The sequence below is a fragment of the Eupeodes corollae genome, chromosome 3, assembly GCF_945859685.1.
Source record: "Eupeodes corollae chromosome 3, idEupCoro1.1, whole genome shotgun sequence".
NCBI classification, from domain to species: domain Eukaryota; kingdom Metazoa; phylum Arthropoda; class Insecta; order Diptera; family Syrphidae; genus Eupeodes; species Eupeodes corollae.
This window is the reverse complement of record NC_079149.1, coordinates 1,617,236-1,630,810: the sequence shown is the minus strand read 5'-3', so window position 1 is coordinate 1,630,810 and position 13,575 is coordinate 1,617,236. Positions and strand designations below refer to the sequence as shown.

At 36.8% G+C, this 13,575-nt stretch overlaps 1 protein-coding gene across 6 annotated transcripts in view; it reads left to right on the top strand.

Moving 5' to 3' along the window:
- The window catches only part of LOC129950084 (filamin-C), a 51,694-nt gene extending 44,912 nt beyond the window's left edge, over nucleotides 1-6,782 (top strand). For 5 of the 6 annotated variants that reach the window (XM_056061882.1, XM_056061881.1, XM_056061883.1 and 2 more), the window contains 7 exons: nucleotides 1,902-2,050; nucleotides 2,113-4,183; nucleotides 4,241-4,369; nucleotides 4,440-4,801; nucleotides 4,859-5,860; nucleotides 5,928-6,107; nucleotides 6,165-6,782. In XM_056061882.1, the coding sequence (XP_055917857.1) occupies nucleotides 1,902-2,050; nucleotides 2,113-4,183; nucleotides 4,241-4,369; nucleotides 4,440-4,801; nucleotides 4,859-5,860; nucleotides 5,928-6,107; nucleotides 6,165-6,296 (4,025 nt within the window). In that variant the 3' untranslated portion in view covers nucleotides 6,297-6,782. Of the gene's footprint in view, nucleotides 1-1,143; nucleotides 1,387-1,901; nucleotides 2,051-2,112; nucleotides 4,184-4,240; nucleotides 4,370-4,439; nucleotides 4,802-4,858; nucleotides 5,861-5,927; nucleotides 6,108-6,164 lie in introns of those variants that run through there. The other variant, XM_056061886.1, reaches the window with a different exon arrangement.
- Nucleotides 6,783-13,575: the final 6,793 nt, after the last annotated feature.

The window sequence follows — 13,575 nt, the reverse complement described above, 5'->3', positions numbered from 1 at the left end:
AAGAAGTCGCATGACAGTGCATCGCCTTGTCTGAAACCTTTTTTGACATCAAATGCATCGGTGAGATCTTTTCCGACCTCGATAGAGCAGCGTGCATTCTCCATCGTCATTTTGCATAAACAGATAAGTTTGACAGACGTTCACATAATACGGCAGAAAGGAACTTATATGCAATGTTAAGGAGACTGATACCTCTATAGTTGGTGCAATTAAGAGGGTCACCGTTTTTATGTTTCGGGCAAACTATGCTAAGATTCCACTCATCGGGCATGCTTTCTTCCGACCATATTTGGCAGATGAGTTGGTGCATGCTCCGTACCAAGTCATCGCCTGCTGCTTTAAATAGTTCAGCAGCGATGAGGTCAGCTCTACCAGCTTTGTTTGACTTCAGTTTAGATAAAGGTCGGGTAGGCGGAATTATTGATATGCGTCGCCGAGGTTGAGTGGTTCTATCTCCCTTGCAGCGGAATTCGGTTCGTCATCGCCCCTATATAATTTGGAGAAGTAGTCTTTCCATATTCTCAACATAGACTGCGGTTCTACTACGATGTTCTCCTAATCGTCTTTACAGACTTCGGTTTGTGGCTGGTACACTTCGGAAGTTTTTTTTACCTTTTGTTAAAATTTACGCACCTCATTTCTGTTGTGACATCCCTCTATCTTCTCGATCGCACGCTTCTCATGCTCTCTTTTTGTATCAAAACTAGTATCGATAAAGTTAAACTAAAATTATTAGGTATTTGAATTTTAAACCCAATTCAAAAATATGACACATGAATGAAAAAGTAAGAAATTAATGGCTGTGAGATTGCAATGTAGAGAATTTGACCGTAAGGCTAATGTTGTTATTTTTAAATCCAAAAACATGGAGATTTTTCAATGTTGTGTGTTGTAGTTTTTAATAAACTTTTAGCAATTTAGTAACCTTTAGTTTTATCAACCAATTTCACACGTTTCCTCATCTCTTACCTTGTCTCTCACACTGATTTTCTGTTAAATGTTTTTCTCTTTAATGTTTATGTTTTTTGTTTTATACTCGTAAGATTTTTATACATAAACAACAAAAAAAAGATATACATAATTTATTTCCTTTTTATTTTATTTTTGTTTATTTCTCACTTTTGTATCTGTATATTATTTCAGGGCGACGAAGACTTTTGTACTAGACTTTTATAAATATTTTATTTTATAACTTTTTTTGATTTTTATATAAAAATGAAGGAAACCAATCTTACAATTACTACTTTTGCAATAACCTTAGACTTAGATAAAAATCCATATGAAACACACAAAGTTTTATGAATTTGTTATATTTTACTTTTTACCACACTTTTCTTTTTTTTTAACACCGAATGAAACTTTTAAAATAAAAAATTATTTACTAATTGTGTGGATTTTATTTTGAAGATTATTTATTAAGACAAAAAGATTGTTTTTTCTTTTTGTTCGTTTGCGCACAATTAATTCATTTAGTTTATAATCTAACAAAAATCTAGTGCCTTAACTTTCCTTGGTTTGGATTATGGTAGATAATATTGGAATACGTATTTGTACTTTATTGGTTTAAGAAATTAAGTCTTGAGCATGCATCCTCCTATAGCAAATAACTATAAGAACCACTGACCTTTTTCCAACTGAGGCTTTTGTTATTAAACAATTCATTTTCCACCTGAAACTCCCACCCGTCCACACGCATCCCAATCATATTTGTATTTGCTGACATAAAAAAATGTTGACTTCATTGTCTTCTTCCTTATTGCTACAACAACAAACAACAAAAATATTTAATAAACATAATTGGTAACAAAATATAAAAATAAAAATGAACATAAACAAATCGCGAATATAAATTTGCGAACCAAACCTACGAACATTTTGGACTATTTGTGTCCGAAAATCAGGACCTGCTGGGCAATCTGTGCCAGCGCAAGTTCACCAGACCGCTGAGGGAGTTTTCAAGGCTGATTTTGTTCCACGCTCCGTTGGGGAGCATCGTGTGAATGTTACGGTAAATGGTTTACCAACTGCTGGAAGTCCATATGCCGCTAAGGTGAGTCCCCAAGTTACATTCTGTCAAAAATGTATGAACTAACATTGTTGTTTTTTTTAAAGGTCTATGATGTCAATGCGATCAAAGTTAAAAATGTCAGTGCTGGAACAGTTGGCAAGCCAGTCACATTCCTCGTTGAGACTTCACAAGCTGGACCAGGAAACCTGGAAGTAACCGTTAATGGTGGTCGAGTTCCAACCTCGGCTCAGGGTCAGGGCCAGCACACCTACGCAATCAGTTTCACTCCTCGTGATGCTCAGAATCACACAGTCGAGCTCCGATTCAACGGGCAGGATGTTCCAGGAAGTCCATTCACTTGCAGAGTATCGGCAGCAGCCCGCATAGTTTCCCCGGAAACTATGGATAAGGTTAGTGTTGGGCGAATGTTTGACTTCGTGGTGGAATCCGATACCATGCCTTTGGTTGAGGTCCTCGGTCCCGCCCGTCGTAGTGTTGCCACAAAAATCGAACGTGCAGACGTTGGCTACAGCGTAAAGTTTGAACCTATCGATGTTGGGGATCACTCAGTAGAAGTTCGTCTTCCGGGAGGAGGACATGTCGAGGGAAGTCCGTTTTTATTGAAGGCCTACTCTGCCGAGAAAGTAATCGTAACTGATATTCGTCCAGGAGTTGTTGGAAAGAGTGTCAGTTTTGGCATCAATGCAAGTCAAGCTGGTGCTGGAAATTTGGAAATAATTGTTGCAGTAAATGGTAAAAATGTTCCCAATTTCGTTCAATCCGAGGGAAATGCTCGATTCAAGGTAAACTTTAAGCCAACCGAAGCTGCAGCTCATTCGTTATCTGTGCGGTTCAATGGACACCCAGTGCCTGGATCGCCATTCACGTGTCATATTGCTGCGGCTCCAGTTTCTCTTCCCAGAGCTATGGCTTCCGGAGAAGGCCTCAAACAGGCAGCTGTGAAAATGGAAAATACATTCGAGCTTGACGGATTCGATGGAGTGGAACCACAAATATTTGTCACATCTCCGTCTGGAGACAATGTGGCTTGTCAAATCAACCATAGAGGAGATACCTATAAGGCTTCATTCCGTCCGGTTGCAGTTGGACGTCATTTGATCAGTGTTACGGCCAATGACCAACACATAAATGGTTCCCCCTTCTCATGCAATGTTTTTGACGTATCTCGTGTGACCATCAGTGGACTGGAACAGCACGAGGGGCCGTCACCACTTGGAATTCCGGTAACTTTCAGTGTTGATGCTGCTGGGGCTGGAGAAGGTACTTTGGAACTTGTTGTTTCCACAGACACAAGCACTGTTAAAGCAGAGGTAGTTGCCTGTGCTCGGGGATTGTATGATGTCACTTTCATACCACAGAGTAGTGAACCCCACTACGTCAATATTACTTTCAATGACGTTCCCGTAGATGGTAGTCCCTTCCATGTTGACATTCAGCAGACAACGCAACAGATTCAAGTTGGAAGTCTTGCCACCATCGACTTTCCTACCGATGACCAGATTGCGGAAATCTCGGGTCCTGATCACAAACCTGTGGCTTACACAATCACAAGACACAGCGCTGAGTTCCGGACCAACATGATCGGAAACTATTTGATCCGATTTATTGACCGGGATACTAGGCAACACGTCGCAACACGGACTCTCACCGTTTTCGATCCATCGTTGGTGAAGATAACTGAGGTAGGAGAAGCTCTCTGCCACCGACCCGCTAGCATTTCAGTGTCATTGAATGAAGCTGGACAGGGAACACTTACGGCTTTGGTTCGTTGTGGTGCTGAAGAAGTGCCCCACTCCATTCGGGGACCTTCGAAGAGTGGTATCTGGGAAGTTGTCTACCATCCCACAAGAGTCGCACCACATAAGATAACTATTTTATACAACGGAGTCCCAGTATCACTGAAGCCTCTCGAGATCAGTGTGCTGCCACCTGGAGCTGGTAAGGAAATCAGTGTCAGTGGCTTGGGTCTCTATCAGGCTCGAGTGGGAAAGACGACTTCGTTTGCTATCGACACAGTTGGGAGACCGGCAAGAGAGTTTGATGTTGTGGTTTCGGGACCAGGAGGGCAGGCTTTGCCTGTTCGTTGCTATCAGACAAAAGGGGGACAGTTGCAGGCTGAGTTTACAATCAACAAAGTTGGACAATGTGTGCTTGGTAAGACTTGGCTTGAATTTCTAGAGTTTTCAAACTAAGTTTTCTTCTATTTAACAGAGGTGCTTCATCAATCTAAACCACTGCCGGGAAGTCCGTTCACATGCGAAGCATTCGATTCATCTAAAGTGGCCATTCAAGGTGTTCCAAAGGGACAGATGGCTCTTCATAGCCCGATTTGTTTTACATGTGAGTTGAAATTGTTTTTGTTTCCGTTTGTGTTTGTTTAACTTAATGAACTTATTGAATTTATTTTTAGTGAGAACTGATCAAGCTGGAGTTGCAGAAGTCGAAGCATATGCAGTTTCTCCAAGCAATCAAAATCTTCCAGTTCGGATAACAGAGCAGAGTGATGGTGTCTATTCCGTCGATTTTCTTCCGTCGGTTCCAGGAAATCACAGACTTACAGTACTCTATGGTGGAGAAACTGTGCAAGGATCGCCTTTTAACTTCACGGTTTCCGCAACTGGAAACAAAGGTGACACTCGGGCAGCTGGAACTGGTCTTGAAGTATGCCACAGAAATAAAGAAGCTTCATTTGTTGTTTATTGCCCTATTGCCCCAAATGTTCAGATCGAACGAATTGATGAATTTGGAGAAAGAATTGAACCCAAAATTAAGGTTGAGATAAATGGTTTCTTTTTTAAACTTTTTTTTAATCAAAAATTTTATATTTAGGCCCTTGGAAACAATGAATGGCGAATTTCTTACACAATATTGTCTGTGGGCAGGTATGAAATTCGAGCAAGCTGTCCCAACAGAGGCTCATTGCCCGGATCTCCATGGAATGTGTCATGTGTCGAAGCCTCGAAGGTCACCCCAGTTGGAGGTTGGGGAACTCTTCTTGATCATGAGGGCCGTCTAATTTTGCCAGCTCGGATTGTTTTCGATGTTGATCAGGCAGGTCCAGGCGAGCTCGTTTGCACAATCGATGAAATTGAGATTCCAGTTGACAAATTGAGTGATGGCAAGACAAGACTCTTCGTTTCCGCCGATAATCTTGCTCCTGGGGAGCATGATCTCGATTTAACATGGAGCGGTATGTCAATTGTGCAATGCCCTAGGAGTGCCTACGTCACAGCTCAACAAGCAGCCGATAAGGTTGTCCTTACTGGACGGGGTCTTGCAGCTTCTCAGGCTGGAGAGGCTGCCCACTTTACCATCGACGCAACAAATGCTCCAGCTGGAAGACCAGAGGTGATCCTCGTCCACCAAGACAACACCTCTGTTCCGGTGAGCTTGGCTCAACCACGACCTAATGAAAACATCTGGTTGGCTTCGTATACTCCGCAAAAGTCGTCCTCTGGTTCATTGACTCTTTCGGTCAAGTGGAACGGAAGACTTGTTAAGGGATGCCCACTTACCGTAGCAGTTGGTTCTTCCATGGATGCTTCAAAGGTCATAGCCTCTGGTGAAGGTCTTCGCCATGGAGTTGTAGGAAAGGAAATTAAGTCGTGGATAGATACTAGACGAGCTGGTCCCGGAGAACTAACAGCTCATTGTGCTGGTCCACGGAAAGTTGCCTATTGTGAGTTATACGATCACGGAGATGCCACATTTACACTGAACATCAAGCCCCAGGAACCTGGAAGGCATTTACTAACTATCAAGTATGGTGGACAGCATGTGCCTGGTTCACCATTTGGCTTGAAGGTTGCTGGAGCTCCTGATGCTAGCAAGGTAAAATTTGAGACCGTCTTAGACTTAGATGATAGCTTTTCTAACTTCTTAAATATTTATATCAAAGGTTCGTGTATATGGTCCTGGTATTGAACATGGAGTGCTGGCTACGTTCCAGTCGCGTTTTATTTGTGACACAAGAGGAGCTGGAGCTGGTCAACTAACTGTGAGGGTGCGAGGTCCAAAAGGTGCCTTCCGTGTTGAAATGCAACGGGAAAGTCAAAAGGACAGAACGATACTTTGCAAGGTAAGATTTTTTTATTTTTTTCAAGAGTTTGATAACTTGTATTTTGCCTCCATAAAGTATGATCCAACGGAACCTGGTGACTATCGAGTAGAAGTTAAATGGGCTGGCGAATTTGTTCCGGGTTCACCATTCCCGGTTATGATTTACGACACAGAAGAAGAACTGCGACGCTATATACAAGGATTATAGAGAAATCTTATCAAGAATTCTGCTACTCACACACTGAACAAAAAATTTTGTTGAACTTTAAAAGGATCAACAAAAAGCAACAAAGCTGTTTTCTTTTAATTTATTGTTTTACTCTGCGAAATTGTTTTTATTATTTTATTTCTATAAATTATATACACAAAATATTAATTTATAAGGCTTTTAAATGTATACAAGTAAATAAAATAAATTATAATTTAAAAATTTCTTTTTAAAAAGCAACGAATAATGTTAGTTGGATAATCCATTATTTGCAGACATAATAATGTAAAATTAATGTTTTGTATAAATAAAAATGTCACTAACAAATAAAAGAATGAAAAAAAATAACACTGGAAACATTTTGGTCTGAAAACATTCTTAGTGTAAAATTTCAGTTTGAAAATAATATAATTTCTGATGTTATAAAACTTATAAAATGAATCTCCATTTTATTTACCTAACGTTAAATAAATCTACACAATAATATTGGATTTTGTTTTATTTCATCCGAAATTTTTTAGAACTTTGAAGTATAAACTCTAATGGGGTTTCGAAAGGTTGAGATTTTTGGGGCGAAAGGAACAAGAACGAATTGATTTAGTTGTCTTTGGGGTGGGGGTCTTTATAATTGTGGGACAGATGCTAGTGTAGCCTTAAAACTATAAGGTTTATTTTTAATCATCCTACGAAAATACATTGAACTCCGTGAACCATTGTGCTCATAAGTTAGGTTTTAAGTTAATACATTTAAAAAAGAAAACAATACAAAATCGTTTTTAATAGCTGCTAACTGTAAATCTTGCAATTATTATGTTTTCTTTTAAGTTTTAAACTAACTGGAAATCAAATCTTGCTTGTAAAGGCGATCACGATGAAAATTAGAATTACATTTCTTGATGTAAGAACTTGAAGGTTTGCGATTTAAAACAGTTTGTTTCTTACTTTCACTTCTTTAATATTTTGAGCTTGACCTTGTGGCGTTATTCACACCACACTCGAAATGTTCTGTTAACTTGGTCCCAACCTTTATGGAGCAGCGGGAATTCTCCATGGTCATCCTTCACAAACGGACGAGTTTGGCAGAGATATCAAAACTAAACATGGCTCCGTAGAGCTCGTTCCTGTAGATGCTGTCATATGTGGCCTTGAAATCGATGAAAAGATGGTTTCTTTGAATGTAATGTTTTTTTGTCGTAGTTAAATTTTGATCTTTTAAAGACTGATTTTAAGGATGTTACTAAATAAAGTAAAACAATAGATTCGAAATTGTGTTGTAAATTTTAAGTCAATTATAAATTACTCAATGGTGCTTAATGACTTTTGTATGTTAAACAACATTTTTGAGATATTATAGATTTGAGCTTCTGATCTTGTAATTTTAATCACAGCAGTCGAATTTAAATTCATATTTTTAAAAAAAAATCTGCAAAAATGTTTGTTAATTTTGTTTTGGTTTTTAATTTTTTGTAAAAAAAAATTTTTTTTACAAATTTTTATCAGATGTCAAAAACATTATTCTTCGTTGCACAAAATTGTTTTGGAGATGAAATCGTATTTTAGTCGTAAAATTTTGGAAGCGACAAATTTTTTTTTCAGTTTTTTTGATTTATAAATGGATTTTTTTTTTTAAATATACTTCTTTGATATCACGTTACAATATAATTATAAACAATTTTATTTATGTCTATAGCGTTTTTGGTAAGATATTTAGGGTTAACCAAAATTTTCACATTTTTTTCAAACTGCTTTGGTAAAAAAACCACCCACTGAATTTTCTTGAGAGCCCTTTCTGCATCTTTGCGCTTTATTATCTTTATAACAAAATTTATTTGAAATCGATATCTCTTCTGGTTCTTGAGCTATGGACGACGAACGTACGGACGTACGAACGTACGAACACACGCACGCACAGACATCTTTCTAAAAATCTTTTATTTCCTCTAGGGACCTTGAAACGTCGAGAAATGTCAAAATTTTCAATTTGACAAATCGGACCCATTACAATAACTTCCTATGGGAAGCCGTTGCAAGTATAAAGAAAATTGTTAAGGCCATTGCGTTATACACCGCCATCCATGCCCTCATAATGAAAAAAATGCCGGTTTCCCTTAAAGATGTGTTGGACAAAAGTGAAAAGCGTGAAAATAATAACCTTTATTAAATACAAGACTTTTTAAAGTAATGTGTGATGACATGAGTAGTCTACATACGTCTTTACTTCTTCACGTAGAAGTAAGGTGGCTTTCTCGGGGAAAAACACTGACGCGGCTTTTCGAAATAAAAGCTGAAGTTAGAACCTTTCTCATTGAGACAACTTTGTATTGGGGGCCATGTTGTGTAATGAGCGTCGGTAATTGAAATAGACGTATCCGTCAGATATATTTAAAAAAATAAATGATTTGAGTGAATCACTTCAGTAAAAGGCAACTGTTTTCGATGCCAGTGACAAAATAGGAGCATTTAAAAATAAAATGGGCTGAATCTATGCAAAATCGAAACCTAGACAGCTTCCCAATGATTAAAGAAGAAATAGATTTGGACATACCCGATGATATTTTAAATAAGGTTCATATCCACCTAGTACAGGTTTGCTGGATAACTTCTCCCAACATTTTCCAGAGCAATTCCACTTAAACATTTTGGAAAACGTATGGGTAATAAACCCGTACTCTGCTGCGTTGGAAAAACCACCTTCCCTGACATGGCTGCGGTTTGAGTGCTTGATTGACCTGGCATCAGATTTTTCAATAAAAGAACTTTTTGCAAAAAAGAAGTCCTTATCAGAATTCTGGTGTATGATGACAGACGAGTTCAGTTTACTGAAAAATGGCATATGCGCAACGAAGTGCTCCGCGTGAATTTTTGCACGCGAAAAGTGATCCACGGCTTAAAAAGATTGGGAACCGCTGCTTTAGATGTATGAATCATCTCCGAAAAATATTCTTTTACAAAAGCTGAGAGCCGGAAAGTCAGATACGTAAATATCATATAGCAGAGGAGAAAGGATCGATAAGTGAGAAACGCCTGCCTTTATAGAATATAATAGACATTTGCTTAGCGAAATTTCAACAAAAAACCTTTCTTCCATTTAGAAAACTTTTAATGTTTTTAACAAGACAAATGGGAAAACCATTTACTAGAAGGTTTTGAACGTTTCCGTCATGCCATGTGCAATCAAGAGCCTGTCTAATGTTAAAGGACACAACTCCAACTTTCTGTTCTTAAGAGCTTTTCTGTATCTTTGCTTAGACCTAGAAAGATAACCATATTTCAAAGCTCATAAGTTATACACATGATTTTTACGTCAATTAAACGTAGGTTATCTTTCTATGGTTAATCGCATAACCTGTTAACCTGTTAAAGAATATTCTTTTCTAAATTCAAACTGCTTGGGTAGAAGAATATTTTTTGTGTGAACGATTTCTGTTATTTCTAGACAGATAAACACTTCTTAATGCAATAAATCTTTTATGTTAATGTTCATTTTATATTTAGGCTCCCAAAACGTTCATAAGTATTCGACGTTTATTCTTGCTTAAAAAAAACAACAGTGAAACAAATATAACAATGAAATACAAATAAATCTGTTAGCACCAGTGAAAACAATTTGAAATTTATTCTGATTATGCTTCGTTCTTTCTTGGATTAATGACACATTCTTTAAAATATGCGATTTATCGCAAAATTTTTAAAAAATTGTATTAATCACTATTCACCTCAATAACACTCCTGTAAAACAAACACACTATTGACGTCTGGTGCCTCTTAGGAGAACTTATTCTGGTTTAAAGACATAGTAAGCAATGACAGCAACCTCAGAATAACAGTTACATTTTTTGTTGCTAAGCCTGGCCACAAACCTATTACTGAAAGCATTCAGACCAAAAAGTTTGAGTAATTAGAGATGGGAAAACCTTTTCGATAAAATTGATGCTATTTTGTTTAAAAAATAAAAGGCTTTCAATCATACTTTCATATAAAATGTCACGGATTAGGATGTATTTAATAAAATTGTGTTCATTACTGTGTAAACAGTAAAAGAATTTTGATATTTTCTAACTTTATTCAAGTGTGAGACAATTTTCAATTTTTAACAGTGAACTGTTGAATTTATATTGTTTTTTTGTCTTGTTAATACAATTTTGAAGTGCCTCCGAAAACAGAGCATTTTATTTAAGGATTTAGAATTTGATTTAAATAATTTTCAATAGTTGCTATAGTTGTTAATAGTTACTTTCTTTATGTTACGAAAGTAAAAATAACAATCCCCCAGATTGGTTTAACAAGCTTACTGCATGTTCATGTTACAATAATTACCTATCTTTTAGTTTTTATATTTGAATTAACTGATGGCTTTACTCGTAGTACCCGTGTCATGATGGTTATTGCGTTGGGTTCGATTCCTGCCTATGCCATCTAAAGCCTTTTTACGGGTACTGCCTCTTGCGAGGAATAGACAAATTCTCCAAGAGTTACTCTTGTCATGAAAAAGTGCTTTCTCAAATTAGCCGTTCGTATTCGACAAATAAACTGTAGGTCCCCTCCATTCTTAACAACATTACTCGCACACAGGAATGGTTAGGAGTTGTAAGTCACTAGGCCCTAGTTCCCAACGGACTGTTGCGCCACCCAATTTATTTATTATTTATAATGGCTTTACTCAATCTTGTTTTTAATACCTACGAAGCTGAGTCAGCCAAATAATCAAAACTATAAAAAAGAAACGCTTCAAAACAGCGCACTACAGCGCTAATTGGATCTCAGGCTAGGTTGCCTTGAAATCGCCATTTCTACCTACCTAAACTCTGTAATAAAACCTGATATGATTTATTAAAAAGTATTTTCTTAAGTTTTCCGTAAAACGATTCCAGATTCCATTATTTAAAATATATTGATATTTTGGGATAGGTATCTATCTATTTTGAAAACTTTGTTTCTTCTAACTTACCTGCTTATATAGAATTAGTATTTTTAAGCTACAAAAAATTCATTGAAAAACAATAAATATAATTATAACGAAAGGCAAGAAAAACTTAAATTCATTTGCCAGGAAAGGAAACATTTTGAAGTGGGGTTGATGTTTGCACCCCCACCTAGCATGAGAATGCATTCCATGTTTCTAAATTACCAAAACGTGACAAAGCACAAATATTACGGATCAGGCTTAGCACTAAATAACAACATATTCGACTTAATTTACGGCGCCAAATTGAGTGTAAATGAAGCAAGACAAATAAACAAAAGGAAACCCAAAAACAAAATTTTACTCTAAAGAAAATAATTCAATATTATGTACCTTTGAGCTTGACGACGATAGACAAAACCATAACCAAAATAGGATACATATGAATACTGCGCTGTAAATACCGTATAGAACATACCATATAGCCTTCGTCGTTAGAAGCCAAAGAAAATATTTTAATTAAGATTCATTGACTTCAAAGTCGGTGGTCGGTATGGTATTTGACTTGGTAACCAATAATTTAAATCAATATTCAAAACCATTCAAGCGGCAAAGATCCTTTTTCTGTTTTAAGGAATTCTATGAAAAGAAAAGAAAACGCTTCAATTAAGGGCTGCCATTCCTTCCACTTGACATTTTTTTTCTTTCTATTTTGTTGAAAATAGTTTTATTCCTCCATTTCGATCTTCAACGGAGCACTAAACACTCCATTGCTATCGCTATGTACGTACGTTCTTGTACGTGTGCTGTACTGTGGAAATAGACGAAGACATGTTGATGGAGGTTGCTAGGACGATAGTGGAATTTCAAACACCAGATGGACGCCATTAACACACATAGAATGCACTAGCAGCACTATTGCACTTCGTATCAATCCTGTAGCACTTATCAAAACATTCCCCGCAGCGCGATAGATAAAATGACTCAGGAGAGGATAGAAAAAAGCGAACAAAAGTGTATAGGAACACTTCACTACTTTTGTCTCTGATACTGGCGCACCCTATAATTTTGTTTTAAGATTAAATGGTTTTCAAACCTTTACAGCCAATATTGATAATAAGGGTTTTTTTTTGGCTAAATGAGAGTAAAACTCTAGGACATAGTGACTTACAACTCTCAACCATTCCCAGGTGCGAGTAGTGTTGTCAGGGAAGTTGGGAGCCTACAGTTTTTAGCCGAATTTTAACGGATAATTTGAGAAAGCACTTTCGATGCATCATTTTAAATTTACTCTGAAAAAATATAAATATAAAAATATAAACCAGAAATGCTTAATGGTTTCGTCAATTAGCAAAATTTTCGTTTTTAAAGCGCACACAAGCCAATAGCGAATCACCTTTAAATCTTTTAAAATTGACTATTTTTTGTATTGACTATCTGACATTTACTTACACGCTTGTGACAAGCACTTCTCATAGTGACAGATCTTGAAAAAAAAATGTTTGCAACCAAACATCTGAACTCTGTCTCTACAAACTCTAAACAGTCGATAACTGTCAATCATCTCTAATGGAGTTGGCACAACAGTTTAATATTTACCTTTGTTGGGTACCGGGCCATAGAGACATTCCAGGAAACTGTAAGGCAGATTAACTCCCCAAGAATGGTACAGTACGTACCGAGACTCTATCACGTTTAGCTAATGCTGGCATACCAATCGCTACGTATAAACTATTGGTAATGCAGAAAGCCATGAAGAAGGCAAACACAAGGTCGAATAACATCACCAGTACACCAGTGAGATAGTACATGCCATGCTCTAGCTCAAAAATGCATGAACTACTTAGAAGAAATCAGCCTCTCACGTTTCGTAAGAGACTCAACCAAGTTTCATTGAGCTTAGTAGAAAGTATTAAGATTTGTGTGGTATTACAATGAGCCATTAAGCTTGCCTAAGTGTGTCCTACTCCATTACGGACAGCCATTTTAAACTAACCTTAACCTAAAAGGAGAACAGGAACATTAGTTTGAACTGTCAAACAATTAAAATCAGAAGTCATTTGAATATAAATACTAAAAGTAGAAGAAGCTATTTGGTCCTTCTAACTTTAGTAAAATGTTAATGTTAACATAAAAGATACTAAAATATTTTAAATGTCAAAAAATCATTTTAATAATACGTTTTTCAAAGCTTCTTTATGTGGGCACAGTTTTTTTTAGAATAAAAAAATCTATTAAAATTCAATTTACCCTATTTTAAATAAGTTATATTATAAAATCGAAAATAATTTTTCCGTCTCTGTTACACCCTCTCTGACTCTAGGTACTTGATAAAAACTTAACCTAAGAGTGCGAGTAAAAGTGGATATAATATCC